Consider the following 23,987-nt stretch of genomic DNA (forward strand, 5'->3'; position numbering starts at 1 on the left):
AAAGTATTGTTTCTTGCATGCGATACAGACAAGACATACTGTTCATAGAGTGCACAGGGGAGAAGGAAAGGAGAGACTGCAAAATATAATGTTGCAGTCATAGCTAGGGTGCAGAGAAAGATCAAATGAATATATGGTAGTTCCATTCAAAAGTCTGATGGCAGCAAGGAAGAAGCTGTTCTTGAGTTGGTTGGTAGGTGATCTCAGACTTTTGTATCATTTTCCTGACTGAAGAAGGTGGAAGAGAGAATGTCCGGGGTGCGTGGGGTCCTTGATTATGCTGGCTGCTTTTCCAAGGCAACAGGAAGTGTAGACAAAGTTAATGGATCATTTTCTACATTGCCATTGAAATGCATCAAATAGCATGAAGTTGCTGCATTTGTGCAATAGATTGAAGCTAAAGGGGTGAACCTTTCCGTTCTGCCCGTCATGGGAATCGCAGCAGGCGAGGAGTGGACGAAGGAAAAGATCCGTTGGCCTCGGGTAGGATTTTCCAGTTTCGTGGCGAGCGCATCCAGAAAATCCCACCCAAAGTAATCAAAGTTAAGTCAAACTATTTCCAATCTGGTGGCATAGTGGTTAGCACTGCTGCGTCGTAGGGCCAGGGACCTGGGTTCGATTCCCGGCTTGGGTCACCGTCTGTGCAGAGTCTGCACGTTCTCCCCGTGTCTGTGGGTTTCCTCCGGGTGCTCCGGTTTCCGCCCACAATCCGAAAGACGTGCTGGTTAGGTGCATTGGCCATGCTAAATTCTCCCTCAATGTATCCGAACAGGCGCCCGAGTGTGGCGACTAGGGGATTTTCACAGTAATTCATTGCAATTTTGATGGAAGCCTACTTGTGACACTAATAAATAAACTTTAAACTTTAAACCTTAATTCATGTCAAGCAACCCCTCTGGCACTGACTGGAGTTTCCTTCCTTCAGAGTATTAATTGTTGTTTAAGATTGAAAAAAATGACAAATTTATTTTTTCCTTTGACCAGTGTCTTTTTTCTGCTCTTTCTCACAACTTTCCATCCACCTCTCTCGTTCCTTTTCTGTATCTGACTTAACATTGAAGCCATCCTTTCTAATGCATGGTTCCGTTTCAGTCCTTGGTTTAAAGGCTTCATTAATTGCTTGCCCTCGTCACTCAGAGCCCAGACGCTCACTTCCCCTCGTGACAGCATCATCAGTTCATACTTCCAACAATCTGCCACGCCAAAAATTAAATCCAAACATGCAGAGGCAAGTTTAAAACTAATGGTAGATTCCATTAGATTCAGCCCTAAAGCAAACCAGGGAACAAGATAGCTTTAATTATCAGAATCTAGAAATTGGTTAATCTTTCTTTCACAAAATACCTGAAAAAAAATCTTGCGCACTTCTGTAAGAAATATGTCTCTTTTTTTCATTACATTTAAGTGTGAGAAAAGTAATCTAATTTTATCTGGCTGCAGCAGGATGTACACAATTCCAGATTTTGTGCATGATTAAATAAGCCGCACTCTTTTGAACCCGTCTTATTAACTATAATCCTCCATTCCTGTCGAGAGGGAACTTCAAGGCTTGCTGGAGGGTTTCTTAAAAAGAACTTGATTGTCATGCGAGCAACTAGATCAACGAGATTAAAATCACAGGTAACATTAAACAGCAAAAAAAAAAAAGAGTGCCCGGCAGGTGGAAGAGTGTGTGGCTCAGAAGGATAATGACCACATTTGGAGGAGTTTAGCTGCATCGTGGAATAATCTCTCAATCGGATAAGTAAGTCTAAATATGGGGATTGCAAAGATCTACAGTAACGTGGGAGAGGGTGACAACACGTCTGAGTATCTGAAATGTTACTGTCTTGAAATGTAACAGTAAGCCAGTGCACATAGAATAATGCCTCACTCCTATGTGAAATAGTCAGCAACAAGCCAAAACTATTGTCAACTTTTTATGGGACGCAAGAGGGAAGAGAGATACAAGGGATATTAAAAACTCGGGAACACTGCTTTTATTCTGGCATTGGTTGAATTGAATATCATAGCCGGAATGTTACCACCCTTCCCGCCAGCGGGATTTTCCCACCCCGCCGCAGCGAAAGGAGGTTTGACTGGCCGCCACATTCTCCAGCTTCGCTGCAGCGGGAGCTCGAGGTGAACGGCCGGTAAGATCGCGCCCTGTGCAGGGGAATTGGTCAAGCTGATTCAGGCGCTTTGCTTCCCGTTGCATAGACTCCAAATATCAGGAGACACGAGAGAGGATTTGGAGTGGGAAGGGGAGGCATGGGGAACTTTTTCCATCTGAAGGGAACTAGAGTCAAGAAATTCTAGCAATGGAATCCATTAAAGTTACAATACAGGCTGAAATGCCTTTCTGGAGGGAGATTGAGCAATATGATAGAAACGCACAAAACAGAAACAGGAGTAGGCCACTCGGCCCTTCAAGCCTGCTCTGCCAATCACTTTGATCATGGCTGATCATCAAATTCAATATCCTGGTCCCGCCTTCCCCCCCCCCCCCCCATAGCCCTTAGAGCTGTAGAAATAAAGATTGGTTGTCCATGAAAAAAAAAACAAGCTTATCTGGATTTTTTTTCCCTTTCCCTTTTCTACCTGTTCCCAGCATGGTTGTACAGTGGTTAGCACTGCTGCCTCACAGTACCAGGGACCTGGAATCGATTCCGGCCTTGGTTTACTGTCTGTCTCGAGTTTGCACGTTCTCCCCATAACTGCGTGGGTTTCCTCCGGGTGCTCCAGTTTCCTCCCACAGTCCAAAGATGTTGGGGTTAGGTTGATTGGCCACGCTAAATTGACCCTAGTGTCAGGGGGATTAGTTGGGTAAATATGTGGGGTTACAATGATCGGGTCTGGGTGGTGCAGGCTCGATGGGCTGAATGGCCTCTTTCTGCTCTGTAGGGATTCTATGATTGCGAGTTTTTAAAAAAATATTCTTTTTAGTTGTATGTCACAGCACTCTTCAAGACACTTTGCTTAAAAAAGACTGCAGGTAAAAGCCTGGGAACTACAGGATGTTGAGCCTCACATCTGTAGTGAGTAAGTTGTTAGAAGGTATTCTGAGAGACAGGATCTACAGGTATTTAGAGACACAAGGACTGATTAGGGGCAGTCAGCATGGCTTTGTGAGTGGAAAATCATGTCTCACAAATTTGATTGAGTTTTTTGAAGGGATAACCAAGAAGATAGACAAGGGCAGTGCAATTGATTGTTGTCTACATGGATTTTAGCAAGGCCTTTGACAAGGTACCGCATGGTAGGTTGTTGCATAAGGTTAAATCTCACGGGATCCAGGGTGAGGTAGCCAAACGGATACAAAATTGGCTTGATGACAGATGCCAGAGGGTGGAAGGAGAGGGTAGTTTTTCAAACTGGAGGCCTGTGACCAGCGGTGTAAGAAGTCTCACAACACCAGGTTAAAGTCCAACAGGTTTATTTGGCAGCACTAGCTTTCAGAGTCTCAAGCTCCTTCTCACCTGAGGAAGGAGCTTGAGACTCCGAAAGCTAGTGCTGCCAAATAGACCTTTTGGACTTTAACCTGGTGTTGTGAGACTTCTTACTGTGCTTACCCCAGTCAAACACCGGCATCTCCGCACCAGCGGTGTACCTCAGGGATCAGTGCTAGGCCCACTGTTATTTGTCATTTATATTAATGATTTGGATGAGAATTTAGTAGGTATGATTAGTAACTTTGCAGATGACATCAAGATTGGTGGCATAGTGGACAGTGAAGAATGTTATCTCGGATTGCAACATGGTCTTGATCAATTGGGCCAGTGGGCTGACGAATGGCAGATGGAGTTTAATTTAGAGAAATGCGAGGTGATGCATTTTGGTAGATCGGACCAGGGCAGTAATTTCTGGTCACCCTATTATAGAAAGGATATTATTAAACTGGAAAGACTGCAGAAAAGATTTACTAGGATGCTACCAGGACTTGATGGATTGAGTTATAAGGAGAGGCTGGATAGACTGGGACTTTTTTCTCTGGAGCGTAGGAGGCCGAGGGGTGATCTTATAGAGGTCTATAAAATAATGAGGGGCATAGATCAGCCAGATAGTCAATATCTTTTCCCAAAGGTAAAACGAGAGGGCATAGGTTTAAGATGAGAGGGGAAAGATACAAAAGGGTCCAGAGGGGCAATTTTTTCACACAGAGAGTGGTGAGTGTCTGGAACAAACTGCCAGAGGTAGTAGTAGAGGCGGGTACAATTTTGTCTTTTAAAAAGCGTTTGGACTGCGATATGAGTAAGATGACTATCGAGGGATATGGGCCAAACGCAGTCAACTGGGACTCGCTTAGGGGTTAAAAAAAAAAAGGGCGGCATGGACAAGTTGGGCCAAAGGGTCTGTTTCCATGCTGTAAACCTCTATGACTCTATGACTAATACATTTAACACTGTTGTCATTAGTGTTCTCGATACACATCTTGTCAGTGTTACACAACAGTGCCACCTCATGCTAAAATACTGAAAACTGGAATCTTAAATCAATGTTAAGAAACTGAATCAGTGATGGAGCTTAAATGACTTGAGAATGTACCAGAAAAGATGTTTGGCTGGAATTCTCTGGCCGTTCATGCCTGCCACTGCCAGCAAGAACGGAGAGTCTGGCATTCAGCCAAATCTCCGTTCACTGCAGCGGGACCGGAGAATCCCAGCTGCGGGCAAGGTCGGAGAATCCCAGCTGCGGGCAAGGTCGGAGAATCCCAGCTGCGGGCAAGGTCGGAGAATCCCAGCTGCGGGCAAGGTCGGAGAATCCCAGCCCATTTATATCCAACTCAGAAGTTTAGATGGGAACATAAAATTACAGGGAAAGGATGTGGCCATTCAACCCATCAAATCTTTCACCAATTAGATCAATGGCTGAATCTATCTTCATTCCATTGAGCTGCCTTGGATTTGTATGCCTTGATAGCCTGGCCTTATAAAAATCTGGAGATCACAGTCCGGAAAATTCCTATTGACTCGCCATCCACAACACAGAGTTTCAGATCTTCCCCACCCTTAGTAGTGAAATCACTTTTTCCACACAATGTTGCTGAGTTCTATCTTTATAGTCATAGAGGTTTACAGCCTGGAAACAGGCCCTTCGGCCCAACTTGTCCATGCTGCCCCCTTTTTTTAACCCATTTTTAAACCCTTAAGCAAGTCCCAATTGCCCGCATTGGACCCATATCCCTCGATACCCATCTTACCCAAATAACTGTCCAAATGCTTTTTAAAAGACAAACTTGTACCTGCCTCTACTACTACCTCTAGCAGCTTGTTCCAGACACTCACCACCCTGTGTGTGAAAAAATTGCCCTTCTGGACACTTTTTGTATCTCTCCCCTCTCACCTTAAACCCCTGCCCTCTCGTTTTAGACTCCCCTACCTTTGGGAAAAGATATTGATTATCTAGCTGATCTGTGCCCCTCATTATTTTATAGGCCTCTATAAGATCATCCCTCAGCCTTCTATGCTCCAAAGAAAAAAGTCCCAGTCTATCCAGCCTCTCCTTATAACTCAAACCACCAAGTCCTGGCAACATCCTAGTAAATCTATTCTGCACTCTTTCTAGTTGAATAATATCCTTTCTATAATTGAGTGATGAGAACTGAACACAGTATCCCAAGTGTGGCCTTACCAATGTCTTGTACAACTTCAACAAGACATCCCAACTCCTCTATTCAATGTTCTGACCAATGAAACCAAGCATGCCGAATGCCGCCTTCACCACTCTGTCCACCTGTGACTCCACTTTCAAGGAGCTATGAACATGTACCCCTAGAGGCATGTTCATGGCTGTACTGCCTGTGGAGGGACAATGGGCACCAGCAGCTCACTCCGAGTATTTACATTAGAGCTGAGGCCCAATTTCAGTTCACAAACACACACAAGCTAGGAGTAGGCCACTCGGCCCCTCGAGCCTGCTCCGCCGTGCAATAAGATCATGGCTGATCGGATTGTAACATCAGTCCCACATTCCTGCCTATCACTGATAGCCTTTCACTCCCTTGCAAGAATCTATCAAGCACTGCCTTTGAAATATTCAAGACTCTGCTTCCACTGTCTTTTGAGGAAGAGAGTTCCAGAGACTCATGACCTCCAGGGAAAAAAAATTCTCCTCATCTCTGTCTTATATGGGTGGCCACTTATTTTTAAACAGTGACCCCCTAGGTCCAGATTCTCCCATTAGAGGAACCATCCTCTCACATCCACTCTGTCAAGACCCCTCACGATTTTGTATGCTCCAATCAAGTCACCTCTTACTCTTCTAAACTACAGCAGACATACGCCTAGCCTGTCCAACCTTTCCTCATTAGTTCTAGGAATTAGCCTAGTAAACCTTCTCTGAACTGCTTCCAATGTACTTACATTCTTCCTTAAATGAAACCAATGCCCCTTTGTAACTGAAGCAGAACCTCCCTACGTTTGTTTACAATTCCCTAAACAAAAACCTTCTATTCACCTTCCTAATTACTTGCTGTACCCAGAGACTAACTTTTGCGAGTCATGCACTAGGACACCCAGCTCCCTCTGCATCTCCAAGCTTTGCACTCTCTCGCCATTTAGATGACACGCCTTTTTAAAATTCTTCCTGCCAACATGGAGAATCCATTTTCCCACCTTATTCTCCATTTGCTAGTTCTTCACCCACTCCTTTAACCCATCCACACCCCTTTGTAGCTTCTTCATGCCCGCTTCACAACTTACTTTCCCACCTATCTCTGTGTCACCAGCTTGGCTCCAGGTCTCTTATTCCAGTGTACCCAACAACATGACTTGTTTAAAAAAAACATGAATTGTTACCCTGTTTCACCTCCAAACCATCACAAAGACCTTCCCACATGCTGCTGATCACAAATATTCTTGATCACATGGTCTTTTGGCAGTTCATAATGGAACAATAATAGAAATAAGTGCTGCTGAATTAAAAATCATAGAAACTTAACAGTGCAGAAGGAGGCCATTCAGCCCATCGAGTCCACACCGACAACAATCCCACCCAGGCCCAATCCCCGTAACCCCACATATTTACCCCACTATTCCCTCTAACTTACATATCCCAGGACACTAAGAGACAATTTAACATGGCCATTCCACCTAACCTGCACGTCTTTCGGACTGTGGGAGGAAACCGGAGCACCCGGAGGAAACCCGAACAGACACGGGGAGAATGTGCAAACTCCACACAGACAGTGACCCGAGACCGGAATTGAATCCGGGTCGCTGACACTGTGAGGCAGCAGTGCTAACCACTGTGCCACCGTGCCGCCCAATGAATGTCATCATTTGCCTGTTTAAAAGCATTGCACATTTGTTTTCCAGTTTCTTTGGAAAATGATAAGTAAATACTTAATTTTTCTCAAGGTGGAGGTGTACAACCTCCTGACGAACAAATTCTACACTTGAGAAATCTAATAAGGGTGCAAATATTCAAAATGCACAAACTGCATGCTAGTGAATTCTACGATCCGTATCGCTCCCGAGTTCTACCATCCGTATATCCATCGGTTTTGGTGGAAAAGGGTAAGATATGCTCAGGATCTCTTGGAATTCCTGATGTGTGCACAAAACCCCGTACTTATACGATACGTTTAAACTTCCGATTACTGATTTTACCCTGCTCTGATTGGCCAGAACCATGGAGACTTGCGCTGTTTGTACTATACTTATCCTGGTTTCTACATTAGTTTACTGAGAGCTTTTCACAGCAGGTACAAAGCCTGTGCAATTCTAAATAAATCAGCCGTCGTGTCAAAGTACACCAGCACTCAGAAGCCAAGCTCAGCCCCTAACAATGTTAACTCCTGGCCAACAGTGTTCCAGTATCCTTCCCCCGCTGCCAGACAGTGCTCTAGTATCCCGTCACCCCCACCTGCCAGACAATGCCTGTCCTCTTCCCCACTCATTTTTTTGGCTTGTAAGGTTTGAATTTGCTTGGGTGGCACTGGATGTGATGCCACCACATGGCAATGCTTCCTGATGACGGGAACTTCTTTTCCCCTTCCTGGTGGTTGCCACTGGCAACCGGTTGGTCCAGTTGTGACTTAGAAGTACAGATGTGCATCAGTATTGTTTTACAGTCTATGTCATCACACTGCCAAATATGCAACCAGATCACTGTTTATCAAAGAATGACTGGTCTCTGCATAAATCGTGAATTGTGTTAGTTTATTTTCTTAAAATATTGTCTTAAAATCTTAATATCTTAATTTTGAAATGAGATAGGTGCCAATTCTGGTGGACTCCAGGTCAAACCTGGAGGGTTGGCAACCCCAATGGGGCAGTGGAAATAAGGGCAGGAGTGGCTATTCTTTGGTACTGAATACTCCAGCTCCCCAAGGAAGAAGGTGATCAGATTAGTGAATGGAGGCAAAACGATTGGGATGTGAATGAGAGCTAGGTGAAGAGTATGACATCTTTCTAGTGAGAAGGGAAAGGCATAAATGAGATGGCAAATGCAGTGGTCAGGTGTGTAAATATAATGGTCAGGTGTGTAACTAAGACAAGGTGAACGTGCGGCCCAGTGATTTTACTCCAGTGTTATGTGGCCAACTTAGGCACCAAAATGGCAGATGGTGTAGATGACCATTAGCCATGCCTGAAGCAGGAGCAAGGTAGTTTTCCGATCCAAATACAAGCTCTAACGTTTGCTCAAAGCCCCTGTTCCAGCATTAGTATTTCTCTGTTGCAGCCAGCACCAGCATGAAAAGCCAGTCCTTCTGAAAGCCAGTTAACTGAGAAGGCAAGTTATTTTCCTGTATATGGAGCCAGGAGGTATACGAGTACTTATCTCCATCCTATGTTAAAGAACACCATGACTGCTCCTGACCAGCAATCTGACTCTCTATCTCCTAGCGTCATAAAGAACAAAGAACAGTACAGCACAGGAACAGGCCCTTCAGCCCACCAAGCCTGCGCCGATCACATTGTCCCACCTAGACCAACGCCCGTATCCCTCTATATCCCACTTGTTCATGTGCCTATCCAGATAAGTCTCAAATGTGGCAAACGTGTCTGCCACAACCACCTCACTTGGCAGTGCATTCCAGGCCCCCACCACCCTCTGTGTAAAAACAACTTCCCCCGCACATCTCTACTGAACCTTTTCCCCCCTTACCTTGAACTTGTGCCCCCTTGTAATTGTCCTTTCTGCCCTGGGAAAAAGCTCCCAACTATTCACCCTCTCTATACCTCTCATAATTTTATAAACTTCTATAGGTATGTCAAGAACAGAAGGTTGGTTAGGGCAAGTTTAGGGCCAGTTATAGATGGCAGAGGGAAGTTATGTGTGGAACCGGAGGAGATTGGTGAAGCATTGAACCAATATTTCTCTTCGGTGTTCACGCAAGGGGACATGAATATAGCTGAGGAGGACACTGGGTTGCAAGGGAGTAGAATAGACAGTATTACAGTTGATAAGGAGGATGTGCAGGATATTCTGGAGGGTCTGAAAATAGATAAATCCCCTGGTCCGGATGGGATTTATCCAAGGATTCTCTGGGAGGCAAGAGAAGTGATTGCAGAGCCTCTGGCTCTGATCTTCAGGTCGTCGTTGGCCTCTGGTATAGTACCAGAAGATTGGAGGTTAGCGAATGTTGTCCCATTGTTTAAGAAGGGGAACAGAGACTTCCCCGGGAATTATAGACCGGTGAGTCTCACTTCTGTTGTCGGCAAGATGTTGGAAAAAATTATAAGGGATAGGATTTATAGTTATTTGGAGAGTAATGAATTGATAGGTGATAGTCAGCATGGTTTTGTGGCAGGTAGGTCGTGCCTTACTAACCTTATTGAGTTTTTTGAGAAAGTGACCAAGGAGGTGGATGGGGGCAAGGCAGTGGACGTGGTATATATGGATTTTAGTAAGGCGTTTGATAAGGTTCACCATGGTAGGCTTCTGCAGAAAATGCAGATGTATGGGATTGGGGGTGATCTAGGAAATTGGATCAGGAATTGGCTAGCGGATAGGAAACAGAGGGTGGTGGTTGATAGTAAATATTCATCATGGAGTGCGGTTACAAGTGGTGTACCTCAGGGATCTGTTTTGGGGCCACTGCTGTTTGTAATATTTATTAATGATCTGGATGAGGGTATAGTTGGGTGGATTAGCAAATTTGCTGATGACACCAAAGTCGGTGGTGTGGTAGACAGTGAGGAAGGGTGTCGTAGTTTGCAGGAAGACTTAGACAGGTTGCAAAGTTGGGCCGAGAGGTGGCGGATGGAGTTTAATGCGGAGAAGTGTGAGGTAATTCACTTTGGTAGGAATAACAGATGTGTTGAGTATAGGGCTAACGGGAGGACTTTGAATAGTGTGGAGGAGCAGAGGGATCTAGGTGTATGTGTGCATAGATCCCTGAAAGTTGGGAATCAAGTAGATAAGGTTGTTAAGAAGGCATATGGTGTCTTGGCGTTTATTGGTAGGGGGATTGAATTTAGGAGTCGTAGCGTTATGTTGCAACTGTACACAACTCTGGTGCGGCCGCACTTGGAGTACTGTGTGCAGTTCTGGTCCCCACATTACAGGAAGGATGTGGAGGCTTTGGAGAGGGTGCAGAGGAGGTTTACCAGGATGTTGCCTGGTATGGAGGGGAGATCCTATGAGGAGAGGCTGAGGGATTTGGGATTGTTTTCGCTGGAAAGGCGGCGGCTAAGAGGGGATCTTATTGAAACATATAAGATGATTAGAGGTTTAGATAGGGTGGATAGTGATAGCCTTTTTCCTCTGATGGAGAAATCCAGCACGAGGGGGCATGGCTTTAAATTGAGGGGGGGTAGTTATAGAACCGATGTCAGGGGTAGGTTCTTTACCCAGAGGGTGGTGAGGGATTGGAATGCCCTGCCAGCATCAGTAGTAAATGCGCCTAGTTTGGGGGCGTTTAAGAGATCCGTAGATAGGTTCATGGACGAAAAGAAATTGGTTTAGGTTGGAGGGTCACAGTTTTTTTTTTTTTTTAACTGGTCGGTGCAACATCGTGGGCCGAAGGGCCTGTTCTGCGCTGTAATGTTCTATGTTCTATGTTCTATGTTCTATCAGGTCACCCCTCAGCCTCCGTCTTTCCAGGCAGAACAATTCCAGTTTATTCAATCTCTCCTCATGGCCAATACCCTCCATACCAGGCAATATCCTGGTAAATCTTTTCTGTACTCCCTCCAAAGCCACCACGTCCTTTCTGAAAGTGTGGTGACCAGAATTGGGCAAAGTATTCCAAACGTGGCCTAACCAACATTATATAACTGTAACACCACCAGTTACAGACCTCCATTCAGAAAAACATGCTTCCACCGCTACCCTCGGTCTTCTTTGGCCAAGCCAGTTCTGAATCTATCTAGTTAGTCCACCCTTGATTCCGTGTGATTTAACCTTTTGTACCAACCTACCATGAGGGACCTTGTCAAATGCTTTACTAAAATCCATGTAGGCAACATTCACAACCCTTCCCTCGTCAATCATTTTTGTCACTTCCTCAAAAAACTCAAGTCAGTGAGATATGACCTCCCTCGTACAAAACCATTCTGTCTGTCGCTAACAAGACCATTCAGTTCCAAATGTGGATAGATCTTATCCCTAAGAATCTTCTCCAACAATTTCACTATCACTGACGTCAAATTCACTGGCCTATAATTACCCGGGTTATCCTTGCTACCCTTCTTATGTAATGGGACAACATTGGCTATCCTCCAATCCCCTGGGATCTCACCTGTGGCCAGCGAGGAAACAGAGATTTCTGTTAGAGACCCAGCAATTTCACAGTCACAGTGACCAATTTCTCTTCAATCTTCTCGATTCAGCCTGCCAGGGAAGTGATTTATTCCAACTGATCGATTTTAACAACATCCCCTCATGCTGATCTAGTGTTAACTCTGTACTTCCAATTATATGGATATCACTGATGGTCAGTGTGATGTTTTTTTCTCAGTTAGATCAGCACAAAATGTGTTATTCCACTCACTTCAGAAATCGAGATACCCAAATTGAACTTAAGTGGCGTGAAAAACTACCCTCAGGGAGGTGGCTCCATGTCACCGTAAAAGAGACATGCTGTTGAAGTTTTTCCCCTTGCGCTCATCAGGACAGATGCAAGAATGTCAAATTTCAAAGGGAATAACAATTAATGCTACATAAAGAAAAGGGGTTGCTGACTGGGTAGCAAGTCAGCTCAAGTTATTATTAGTGTCACAAGGAGGCTTACATTCGCACTGCAATGAAATTACTGTGAAAATCCCCAAGTCGCCACAATCAACCTAACCCGCACATCTTTGGACTGTGGGAGGAAACCGGAGCACCTGGAGGAAACCCACGCAGACACGGGGAGAACGTGCAGACTCCTCACAGACAGTGACCTAATCCGGGAATCAAACCCAGGTCCCTGGTGCCGAGGGGTAGCAGTGCTAACCACTGTGCTACCGTGCTGCACAGAGATGTTGGCAGAGATGTTGCCACGGTGAATGCACTAGAGAGTTAGTTATTGTCCCCCCTCATCCTTGTTTATTCAAAAGCAGCTGCAATGTGTGTACATTTTCCTTTTGCCTGAAGAGGGCATGATGCCTGCATATGAATCCAGAAAGCTTCAGCCAATGTTTGTGGGCTAAATTTTAACTTTCAAATTGTTTGCTCATGTAATTCTGGGCACACTTGGCATTCGAACCATAGAACCACAGATAATTACAGCTCAGAAACAGGCCTTTTGGCCCTTCATGTCCGTGCCAAACCGTTCTTTGCCTAGTCCCACTGACCTGCACTTGGACCATATCCCTCCACACCCCTCTCATCCATGAACCCGTCCAAGTTTTTCTTAAATGTTAAAAGTGACCCCGCATTTACCACTTTATCCGGCAGCTCATTCCACACTCCCACCACTCTCTGCGTGAAGAAGCTCCCCCTAACATTCCCTTTAAACTTTTCTCCTTTCACCCTTAACCCATGCCCTCTGGTTTTTTTTCTCCCCTAGCCTCAGTGGAAAAAACCTGCTTGCATTCACTATCTATACCCATCAAAATCTTATACACCTCTATCAAATCTCCCCTCATTCTTCTACGCTCCAGGGAATAAAGTCCCAACTTATTCAATCTCTCTCTGTAACTCAGCTTCTCAAGCCCCGGCAACATCCTTGTGAACCTTCTCTGCACTCTATCAACCTTATTTACATCCTTCCTGTAACTAGGTGACCAAAACTGTACACAATACTCTAGATTCAGCCTCACCAATGCCTTATATAACCTTACCATAACACTTCAACTTTTATACTCGATACTCCGATTTATAAAAGCCAATGTACCAAAGGCACTCTTTATGACCCTATCCACCTGTGACGTCACTTTTAACGAATTCTATACCTGTATTCCCAGATCCCTCTGTTCAACTGCACTCTTCAGAGTCCTACCATTTACCCTGTACGTTCTTCTTTGGTTTGTCCTTCCAAAGTGCAATATCTCACACTTGTCTGCGTTAAATTCCATTTGCCATTTTTCAGCCCATTTTTCTAGTTGGTCCAAATCCCTCTGCAAGCTTTGAAAACCTTCCTCACTGTCCACTATACCTCCAATCTTTGTACCATCAGCAAATTTGCTGATCCAATTTATCACATTATCATCCAGATCATTGATATAGATGACAAACAACAATGGACCCAACACCGATTCCTGCGGCACACCACTAGCCACAGGCCTCCACTCAGAGAAGCAATCCTCCACAACCACTCTCTGGCTTCTTCCATTGAGCCAGTGTCTAATCCAATTTACTACCTCCCCATGTATACCCAGCAACTAAACCTTCCTAACTGACCTCCCATGAGGGACCTTGTCAAAGACCTTGCTGAAATCCAGGTAGACAACATCCACCGCCTTCCCTTCACCTCCTCGAAAAACTCTAATTGATTGGTCAAACATGACCTACCACGCACGGGGTCACTTTTAACATTTAAGAAAAACTTGGACGGGTTCATGAATGAGAGGGGTGTGGAGGGATATGGTCCAAGTGCAGGCAAGTGGGACTAGGCAAAGAATGGTTCGGCACAGACAAGAAGGGCCAAAAGGCCTGTTTCTGAGCTGTAATTTTCTATGGTTTTATGGTTGACTCTCCCTAATAAGTCCCTGTCTATCCAAATATTTGTAGATCCTATCCCTTATCACACCTTCCAATAACTTGCCCACCACCGACGTCAAACTTACTGGCCTATAATTTCCCGGATTTCTTTTGGAACCTTTTTTAAACAACGGAACAACATGAGCCACCCTCCAATCATCCAGCACCTCCCCTGTGAATACTGACATTTTAAATATGTCTGCCAGGGCCCCTGCAAGTTCAACACTAGCTTCCCTCAAGGTCCGTGGGAATACCCTGTCTAATCCTGGGGATTTATCCACTCTGATTTGCCTCAAGACAGCAAGCACCTCCTCCCCTTTAATCTGTAAAGGTTCCATGACCTCCCTACCTGTTTGCCCCATTTCTGTAGACTCCATGCCCGTTTCCTCAGTAAATACGGATGCAAAAAAACCATTTAGTATCTCCCCCATCTCTTTTGGTTCCATATACAGTCTACCACTCTGGTCTTCAAGAGAACCAATTTTATCCCTCACTATCCTTTTGCTCCCAACATACCTATAGAAGCTCTTTGGATTTTCCTTCACTCTGTCTGCCAAAGCAACCTCATGTCTTCTTTTAGCCCTCCTGATTTCCCTCTTAAGTAGCTTCTTGCACTTTTTATACTCCTCGGGCATCTGATCTGTTCCTTGCTGCCTGTACATTCTTCTCCTTTGAAGGCCTCCCACTTTCCATTTACATCTTTACCAGAGAACAGCCTGTGCCAATCCACACTTCCCAGATCCCTTCTCATTTCATCAAATTTGGCCTTTTTCCAATTCAGAACTTCAACCCGAGGACCAGATCTATCCTTATCCATGATCAGGTTGAAACTAATGGCATTATGATCACTGGATCCAAAGTGTTCCCTCACACTCACATCCATCACCTGCCCTAACACATTTCCCAATAGGAGATCCAACATCACATCCTCTCTAGTTGGTACCTCTATATACTGATGTGGAAAATTTTCCTGAACACATTTTACAAACTCTACCCCGTCTGAACCTTTAACAGTATGCGAGTCCCAATCTGTATGTGGAAAATTAAAATCCCCTACTATCATAACTTTGTGTTTCTTGCAGTTGTCAGCTATCTCTCTGCTGATTTGCTCCTCCAATTCTCGCTGACTATTGGGTGGTCTATAATACAACCCCATTAATGTGGTCATACCTTTTCTGTTTCTCAGCTCCACCCTTAGGGCCTCTGTAGACAAGCTCCCTAATCTATCCTGCCTGAGTACCGCTGTAACATTTTCCCTGACCAACAATGCCACCCCCCCACCTTTTATCCCTCTGCCTCTATCCCGCCTGAAACATTGGAACCCTGGAACATTGAGCTGCCAGTCCTGCCCCTCCTGTAGCCAAGTTTCACTAATGGCTATAATGTCATATTTCCGTGTGTCTATCCACGCCTTCAGCTCATCTGCCTTCCCCACAATACTCCTGGCATTGAAATAGACACACCTCAAAAGGTTATTTCCACCACACTCAACCCTTCCATTTGTGATTTTGCTTGAACTAAGCTGTCTTTTTACCCCTGTTCAGCTGTTGTTCGAATTTCTTTAAATATTTCAGGTTGATAGTGAGTCGCTGGGTGGAATTTTCCGTCCTGCCCACTGCGGGAATTGTAGCGGGTGGGAGAAAAAATTTTGTGGACCACTTAAATGTCCATTGACCTCGAATGGGAATTTCACACTCGGGCAAGCGCAGTGGGAAAATTCTACCCATTGTTTCCCCCTGGTTGGGAAAAGTAGAAGAATGGGGCGCAGTTTCAGGATAAGGGGATGATTATTTCGGAATGAGCTGGAGGAGAAATTGTTTCACGCAAATGTTTGCAAATCCCAGAGGGTTGTAGATGTGCCATCATTGAATATACATCAGGCTAAGATTGACAGATGTGTGTCTGGTGAAGGAAGCGAGAGAAATAAAAAAAATTGGGTGGCACAGTGGTTAGCACTGTTGCCTCACAGCGCCAGGGAATCGGGTTCGATTCCTGGCTTGGGTCACTGTCTGTGTGGAGTCTGCACGTTCTCCCCGTGTCTGAGTGGGTTTCCTCCGGGTGCTCCGGTTTCCTCCCACAGTCCAAAGATGTGCGGGTTAGGTTGATTGGCCATGCTAAATTACTTCAGTGTCAGCGGGACTACCTAGGGTGAATGTATGTGGTTGATACAGACTCGATGGGCCGAATGGCCTCCTTCTGCACCGTAGGATTCTATGATATGGGGAACAGACAGGAAAATGGAGTCGAAGCCCAAGATCAGCCATGTTCATATTAAATGGCGGGGACAGTCTCAATTGGTTATGTGGTCGACTCCTGTTCCTGGGTCTTATGTCCAACTCTGTGCCTGTCTTTGCGAGTTTCTTTAAACTTAGTTGCAAGTTGGGGACCATGAAGGCCAGAATTCTCCGAGCTCGCCCGCGACTGGGATTCTCCAGTCCCGCTGCAGTGAATGGAGTTTTTGGCTGAGCGCCAAATTCTCCTTTTTCGCTGGCAGCAGGGATGAGGGCAAACGAGATTGGAGAACCCCAGCCAACATCTGACATAAACCAGGGCAAACAGGCAGGGTTTAAAAGTTTGCTTTCACATTTTTTTAAGGTAATAATTCAGTGCAGTTTGATCAATACAGCCAAAAATGGATCTTTCACAAATAATCAGCGATTTAAGTCACTGCGTCAACCCACCATGTGGGAGGAAGCTGATTTTTAAATGACTGAAAATAACCTTTGAAACATTTACAGAGCCTTGATTCCCATTTATATTGGGGCGACAGTAGCTAGTTTCTTCGTAACTTCAGGAAATATTCCAATGCTTTGAAAACGTACATATTGTATGGTGTCCCTGTGTCCTAAATGACCAGTTTCATTTTTTTTTGATCAATTAGCAGAAACTCCCATTGGTGATTATTTTGTCCCAAGGGTATGGTCAGTTTTGGGGATGATGTGTCTTTCTCCAGCATGATTTAGAATCACAGAATCATAGAACATAGAATTCCCACAGTGCTGAAGGAGGCCATTGGCCCATCAAGCCTGCACCAACAACAATCCCACCTAGGCCCTATCCCACTCACCTCCGAACGTTTGTGATACCAAATAAACCCTGTTGGACTTTAACCTGGTGTTGTGAGACTTCTTACTGAATCCTCCTAACACTAATGGCCAATTTAGTATAGCCAAATCAACCAAACCCACACATCTTTGGAGTGTGGGAGGAAACCCACGCAGACACAGGAGAATGTGCAAACTCCACACAGACATTGACCCGAGGCTGGAATTGAATCGGGTCCCTGGTGCTATGAGGCAGCAGTGCTAACCACTGTGCCACCACAGAAATTCGAGTTGCACCGAATGCAATTTGCGCTTAAAATTCTTTTGCACTGATCCAAAGATGCACAGGTTGCATGCATTGACCCTGCTAAATTACCCCTTAGTGTCCCAAGTTACTCTGTTAGTGAGTTGGTGCAGACCAAATGGTCTCTTCCTCACTGTAGGGCTTCTCTAATTCTATAATTTTCAGGAGGCTAAGGAAATTTGACATGCCCGCTACGACTCTCACCAACTTTTACAGATGCACCATAGAAAGCATTCTTTCTGGATGTATCACAGCTTGGTATGGCTCCTGCTCTGACCAAGACCATAAGAAATTGTAAAGGTTTGGGAATGTAGCCCAGTCCATCACGCAAACCAGCCTCCCATCCAAGACTACTCTTCTCGCTGTCTCGGAAATGCAGCCAGCATAATCAAGGATGCCACGCACTCTGGGTATACTCTCTTCCACCTTCTTCCATCAGGAAAAAGATACAAAAGTCTGAAGTCACATACCAACTGACTCAAGACAGCTTCTTCCCTGCTGCCATCAGACTTTTAAATGGACCTACCTTATATTAAGTTGATCTTTCTCTAAATCCCAGCTATGACTGTAACACTACATTCTGCACCATCTCCTTTCCTTCTCCCCCATGTATAGCACGCAAGAAACGATACCTCTCACTGTATCTCAATACATGTGACAATAATAAATCAAATAATTCTATGATTTACATCAGAGTTTTTTTTTCAAAAGTAATGCAACGGAGTAGAAACTCCGTGGCACGCTGGCAACATGGTTAGCATTGTTGCCTCACAGCACCAGGGACCCGGGTTCGATTCCCAGCTTGGGTCACTGTCTGTGCGGAGTCTGCACGTTCTCCACGTGTCTGTGTGGGTTTCCTCCGGGTGCTCCGGTTTCCTCCCACAATCTGAAAGACATGCTGGTTAGGTGCATTGGCCATGCTAAATTCTCCCTCAGTGCACCCCAACAGGCGCCAGATTGTGGCGACTCGGGGATTTTCACAGTAACTTCAATGCAGTGTTAATGTAAGCCTACTTGTGAAACTAATAAATAAACTTTAAACTCCAGGCCAGAATATATTTAATAATAGGTTTTGTGATCCAGCACTTGGAGAGGGAATGGACCAGCACTTTGGATGAGGTAATATTATAACTGTGTCTAACCTACTCTCTCTCTCCATTAGCAGTGCCCCCGCTGGGAGCACAGGATCAGCCAACGCTGACGTTATCCATATTTCTTCTGTCGACCTAACTTGGTCATTCATTTATAAAAGGTCACATTCATTCACCCGCAGAAAGAAGTCAACATAAAAAACAAAATCGGTTTTGCTTCTGAATGAATCTGAAATGGTTAATCTGAGGAGCCATAAAGAATGTGACCCAATAAATTCGATGCTGATAAAGGGAAGCTTCAGTTAATTAAAGCTTTTGCTTCTCATTTTCATGCGGCTCCCTAACACATTGTAAAAAACCTAATTTATCATTCATCACAGCTTACATAATTTATATGAAAACTTTGGTACAACAACGTATTAATTTGAAATTACTGCATTAACCACGTTAGTTTACATCGCGCACAGGGTCAGCTAATCGGGAATAAGTTGAATCCTGATTGAATGCTAATGAATGATTCATCCGAGTTACATTATCATCCGTCATCTTCATCAAGCAACTGCGAGAAATCTCTGGTACGGATGGAAGATTACTGGGGTTGTATGTTCTGTTTTACAGGTTAACCATTTCTGCCGAATGCCCCATGCAACTGGAAGACTTTCCTATGGATGTCCATGCTTGCCCCCTTAAATTTGGAAGCTGTAAGTGCACTTGACATTGTAATTGAGAACAAGAACCGAATAAAATGATCGAGCGTCAAAAGTAGGTTGGTAATTGTGGTCGGAAATTGTGGTCGGAAAGGTCCATAGCTAAAGTAGAGCAAGATCATCCTCCTGTATGCCATTTGTCCCATTTATTTTCATTTTCATTCATCACCAACAAGGTGACTCGCCCAGAGCCGGGCAAGTACCTCCTATGTATCTAGTTTCAATGCAAGCTGTATTGCTCATTGTTACATTTCTGGTGAACCTTTTCATTAATTAGGTAATCTAGCTGAATTGAATCAATGAGATAAGTCATCTAGGATAGATAAGGATAAGATTAGGACAAGAACTAGGATAGAAATTAATTGGTTAACTGGATCCGCACCAGTGGGTGAAGTTTAAAACTAAGACAACGGCTTTCTTTATGGAAAAGAGTTTATTCACTTAGTTCAAAGTCAGCGCTACTCCAACACACCAGTGTCCCAGCTATCCCCATTTGTACTCGGCACGGTGGAACAGTGGTTAGCACTGCTGCCTCACGGCACTAAGGACCCGGGTTCGATTCCCGGCTTGGGTCACTGTCTGTGCAGAGTCTGCACATTCTCCCTGTGCCTGTATGGGTTTCCTCGGTGCTCCGGTTTCCTCCCACGGTCCGAAAGATGTGTTGGTTCAGTGCCATGGCGATGCTAAATTCTCTGTGTACTCGAACAGGCCCTGGAATGTGGCAACTGGGGGATTTTCACAGTAACTTCATTGCAGTGTTAATGTAAGCCTACTTGTGACACTAATAAATAAACTTTAACTTAACTACTCCGTTAAGCATAAGAAATTAACAAATCTGGGACAAATTAAGACAAATTGAAGGTCCAGCCCCTTCTATCCCAATTTATTGGTGTATAAATATCCTTGACCTGTTTAACAATGTGATTGCAATTAAACCTTAATGGAATTCATAAGACTTTGACACATCTCAGGAGGTGACACAAAATGTGTGCTATGAAATCAATCTCCCTTTCTACACAACACCTGATATTCATTTCCACTGACTGCAATGCTAGCTAATCCAAGCTTTGTGGCGTCTCCCGAGAGAAATTTCTACCCCTGATGGCAGGATCCTCCAGTCCTGCCAAAGGTGACCCCCCACTAAACCCCCTCCCCCACACAGAGGGTTCCCCGGTGACAGGATGGGCGACGCCGTAGATATCAGCGGGACAGGAAGATCCTGCCAGCAGCCAATGGTGAGCCGCCTCCACGGCTAGAGAACATGCCCATTGTGGGGGGGGGGGGGGGGGGGGGGGGTAGAGTGGTGATTTTATATTTGATGATGTCCAACAAATTACTCTTGGAGTATCTTTGTTTTTTTTTGTGAAGAGTCATTTACAACACAGGTGGCGGCCATTTTGCCCAGTGTGTCTCAAAGGACAACGACTCTGGGTAATTGTGGCCCATCCAGTGTGTCTCAGAAAGGACAATGACTCTGGGTAGTTGTGGCAAACAAAGAAATTTATTTTACACCTTTCGTGCTTTTTGCATTATTGCAAAGTGCCTCACAGGCAATAAGTGATTTTGGTAGTATAGTCAGTGCTGTTAATATTAAATCACAACAGCAAACATGCGCCCAATAAAGTCCAACAAAGAACAAGAGAGAGAAATCATTACTGAATCAGATTTGGTGGTGTTGATTGAGGAAGGCCAAGACTTCAGGAGAATCCTACTTTTCTCTGTAAAAGTGTTGATTTTAAAACCCCAGTGCCCAGCAAGGATGTTTTTTCTTTAGTCTATTTATTAGTGTCACAAGTCGGCTAACATTAACACTGCAATGAAGTTACTGTGAAAATCCCCGAGTCGCCACACTCCGGCGCCTGTTCGGGTTCACTGAGGGAGAATTTAGCATGGCCAATACACCCTAACCAGCACATCTTTCGGACTGTGGGAAGAAAGGGGAACACCCAGAGGAAATCCCGGAGAGAACATGCAGACTCCGCACAGAAAATGACCCAAGCCGGGAATCGAACCCGGACCCCTGGCGCTGTGAGGCGGCCGTGCTAACCACTGTGTCACCGTGCCGATGGGGCTTGGGAAACTTTTGTTTTCCAAGGCTTCTCACACTCCACCCCTCACAATCCAAAAGCTTAATTCAATGAGCAATCTATATGATGTTCAGAAGAATGACGTTTAATAATCTGTAGTTTGCTGGGAAATGGAAAGGATGATGTGCTTTGGTTTCACCATGGAGGGGGCACAGGAAGGTGGGCGATTCCACAGGGAAAGTGCTTTCCGGGCTGCGAAGAAACAGCTGACGGAATTTCAGATAGACTAATCGGTAAACAGGAAATTAATGGACTGCAGAATGGTGAGAACAACCTTAGTGGCCTGGATCATAAACCAAGTGGGATGTTACAAATAAGACTGAAAAAATTGAGGTCAAAAAATTAAATACAGGAGGTTGTTCTCCTTTATAACTTTAACATTTGTAGTTTGTATTACATTGAGACAATAAATATTTTAAACTAGGGGCTAAAAAATCATCATTTTAAACCAGTCTTATTACTGTAAACTTGGGCAGATCTGCCGTCCAGTGCAGACAATGATGTAATATTGTGGAGGCAGCCAGCGAGACCCTAGTATCATCACCTCTTTTCGGGAAGGCCTGACACATCTTGTGCCACTCGAGCACTTAACAGGCCTGCTGTGGGCCTTTTTCCCCAGGAACAAGAGGCCAAGGGCAGAGGTCCTGCCTGCCAGGGGCAATGGGCCCACCAGAGGCCAGCAGCTTTTCTCTGTTGCACCACAGCAGCAGCACGGCTGCTACCAATACCGGGCTACTACTTGAGGCCTAAGACTAAGGAAGGCCCTGGACTAGGTGAGTCATGGTGGCGGAGGGCCATCAGCAGCAAAGGAAAGATTTAGCTCTCAACTTTCCTTCCTGATGCCTGCTCCCTTGATCAGGCTCCGATTAAACAAGGGACCCTACACTGTAGCCCGCAAACAAACATGCCAAGGTTTGTTTGTCAAGCTTCCTGCATGGTTAACACCAGCAATGATGGAATAGGCCCTTGGATTTGTTTTGCATTCATTTGTGGGATGTGGGCATCATTGGTAGGCCAACATTTATTGTCCATCCCTAGTTGCCCTTGAGAAGGTGTTGGTGAACTGCTTTCTTGAATCCCTGCAGTTCGAGGTGCAGGTACACCCACAGTGCTGTTAGAGGTTGAACGAGTGGTATGGGAGGCAAGGGTATCAATTCACTGGGCACTGACACCAGTGTTGGGAAAAAGAGAGCCATCCATAGGATGGCCACCATTTAAAATGGGCTGGAAAACAGGAGAAGACAGGAAACTGTAGTCCAGTTCACCTGACATCAATGCTAGAGTCTATTTAAGGCCACAGTCTGGCAATGTGATTAGGGAAAGGCACCACCATGTTGTGGAAGGGAAATCATATTTGGTAAACCTATTATTTTGAGGGGGCAACTAGCAGGTTAGATACAGGGGAACGAGTGGATGTAGTCTATGGATTTTCAGAAGGCGCTTGATAAAGTGCCACACAAGAGGTTCAGATAGATTAGGGCTCATGGGATTAAGGATACTACAGCATATTAGTATGGATAGAGAATTGGTTAAAGTACAGAAAACAGTATGGAAATAAAAGATCATTTTCAGGATGGCTGCTGTTAGTGGAGAGAGTCACAAGGAGCAGTGCTTTAATCTCCGCCAATTACAATCTATATCACTGATTTAAATGAGGGCTCGGAATGTAATATATCCAAGTTTGCGGACGATACAAAGTTAGGTGTGAAAGTACGCTGTAAAGAAGAACATGTGGAAGTTAGGTTACAAACAATTGTGAAAATTAAAGTTCCATAATGGTCAAAAAAACTCCTGTCAAGTAATGGAAAATGATTATTAGCTAAACAAGGCCTTCAGTAAGGCTGGCGTTTATGTACTCAGGATAAGTGACTAAACCAAAAACCTTGTTCCATAAACACTGCATTCAAAGACGAGGACACAGGATGAAAACAAAGAACATATTATGCTAATAAAGGATTGGCAGGAGGCAGTTTCCTATTGGATAAGAAAGGGCAAAAGGCCAAGCTATGATTGGTGGATATGTATGCAAATGAAGGATTAGAAAAAGGAGTAGTTTCTCATTTGCTGTAATCAATTATAACTGCTAAATTTTCTGTATGAATCAGAACACCCTGCAATGCTTGGCACTGCACTGTGTTCTCACTTGTGCACAAGTTATTAAAGCTTGAAGATTGAGTACTCTGGGTTTAAGTTTGTCTGTACCCAAGTTGACTGCAGTTTAAGTGTTGTTTGTACCCAAATCCTACGACAGACACAAAATGGTTGAAAAGGGCTTAAGAACAGATAAGTGATTAGGCAAGAAGGTGGCAGGTAGTGTATAAATGATCAAATTGTCCCTTCGGTAGGAAGAATAAAAAAAGTAGTGTTGTTTAAATCACTACTAAATGTTGGTATTCGGGGGATATTGTGCATCCTTTACATGAATTATGTGGATGTCCCGCACCGATTTCCAGCCAATATAATTTTCTCCTTATATATTAATCGTAGAAAATTAGCATATGCAACAAGCAATTAGGAAGGCAAGTGGTATATTAGCCTCTAGTCAAAGGGAGTTGGAGTCCAAGAGTAAGGGAATATTACTGAGACGTACAAGACTTTGGTGAGACCACATGTGGAGTATTGTATATAGTTATGAGCACCTGACTGAAGGAACAATATGGTTGCGTTAGAGGGACATTAGATTGCGGTCCCATGAGGAGAGA

General features: G+C 44.6%; 1 protein-coding gene across 1 annotated transcript in view; it reads left to right on the forward strand.

The window, feature by feature from the left end:
• The window catches only part of gabra5 (gamma-aminobutyric acid type A receptor subunit alpha5), a 137,513-nt gene that overhangs the window by 68,735 nt on the left and 44,791 nt on the right, over nucleotides 1–23,987 (forward strand). Inside the window, exon 5 of the mRNA XM_078221468.1 lies at nucleotides 19,110–19,192. Within this exon, the coding sequence (XP_078077594.1) occupies nucleotides 19,110–19,192 (83 nt within the window). The remainder of the gene's footprint in view (nucleotides 1–19,109; nucleotides 19,193–23,987) is intronic.

The sequence above is a fragment of the Mustelus asterias genome, chromosome 10 (genome assembly GCF_964213995.1).
Source record: "Mustelus asterias chromosome 10, sMusAst1.hap1.1, whole genome shotgun sequence".
Lineage (NCBI taxonomy): Eukaryota > Metazoa > Chordata > Chondrichthyes > Carcharhiniformes > Triakidae > Mustelus > Mustelus asterias.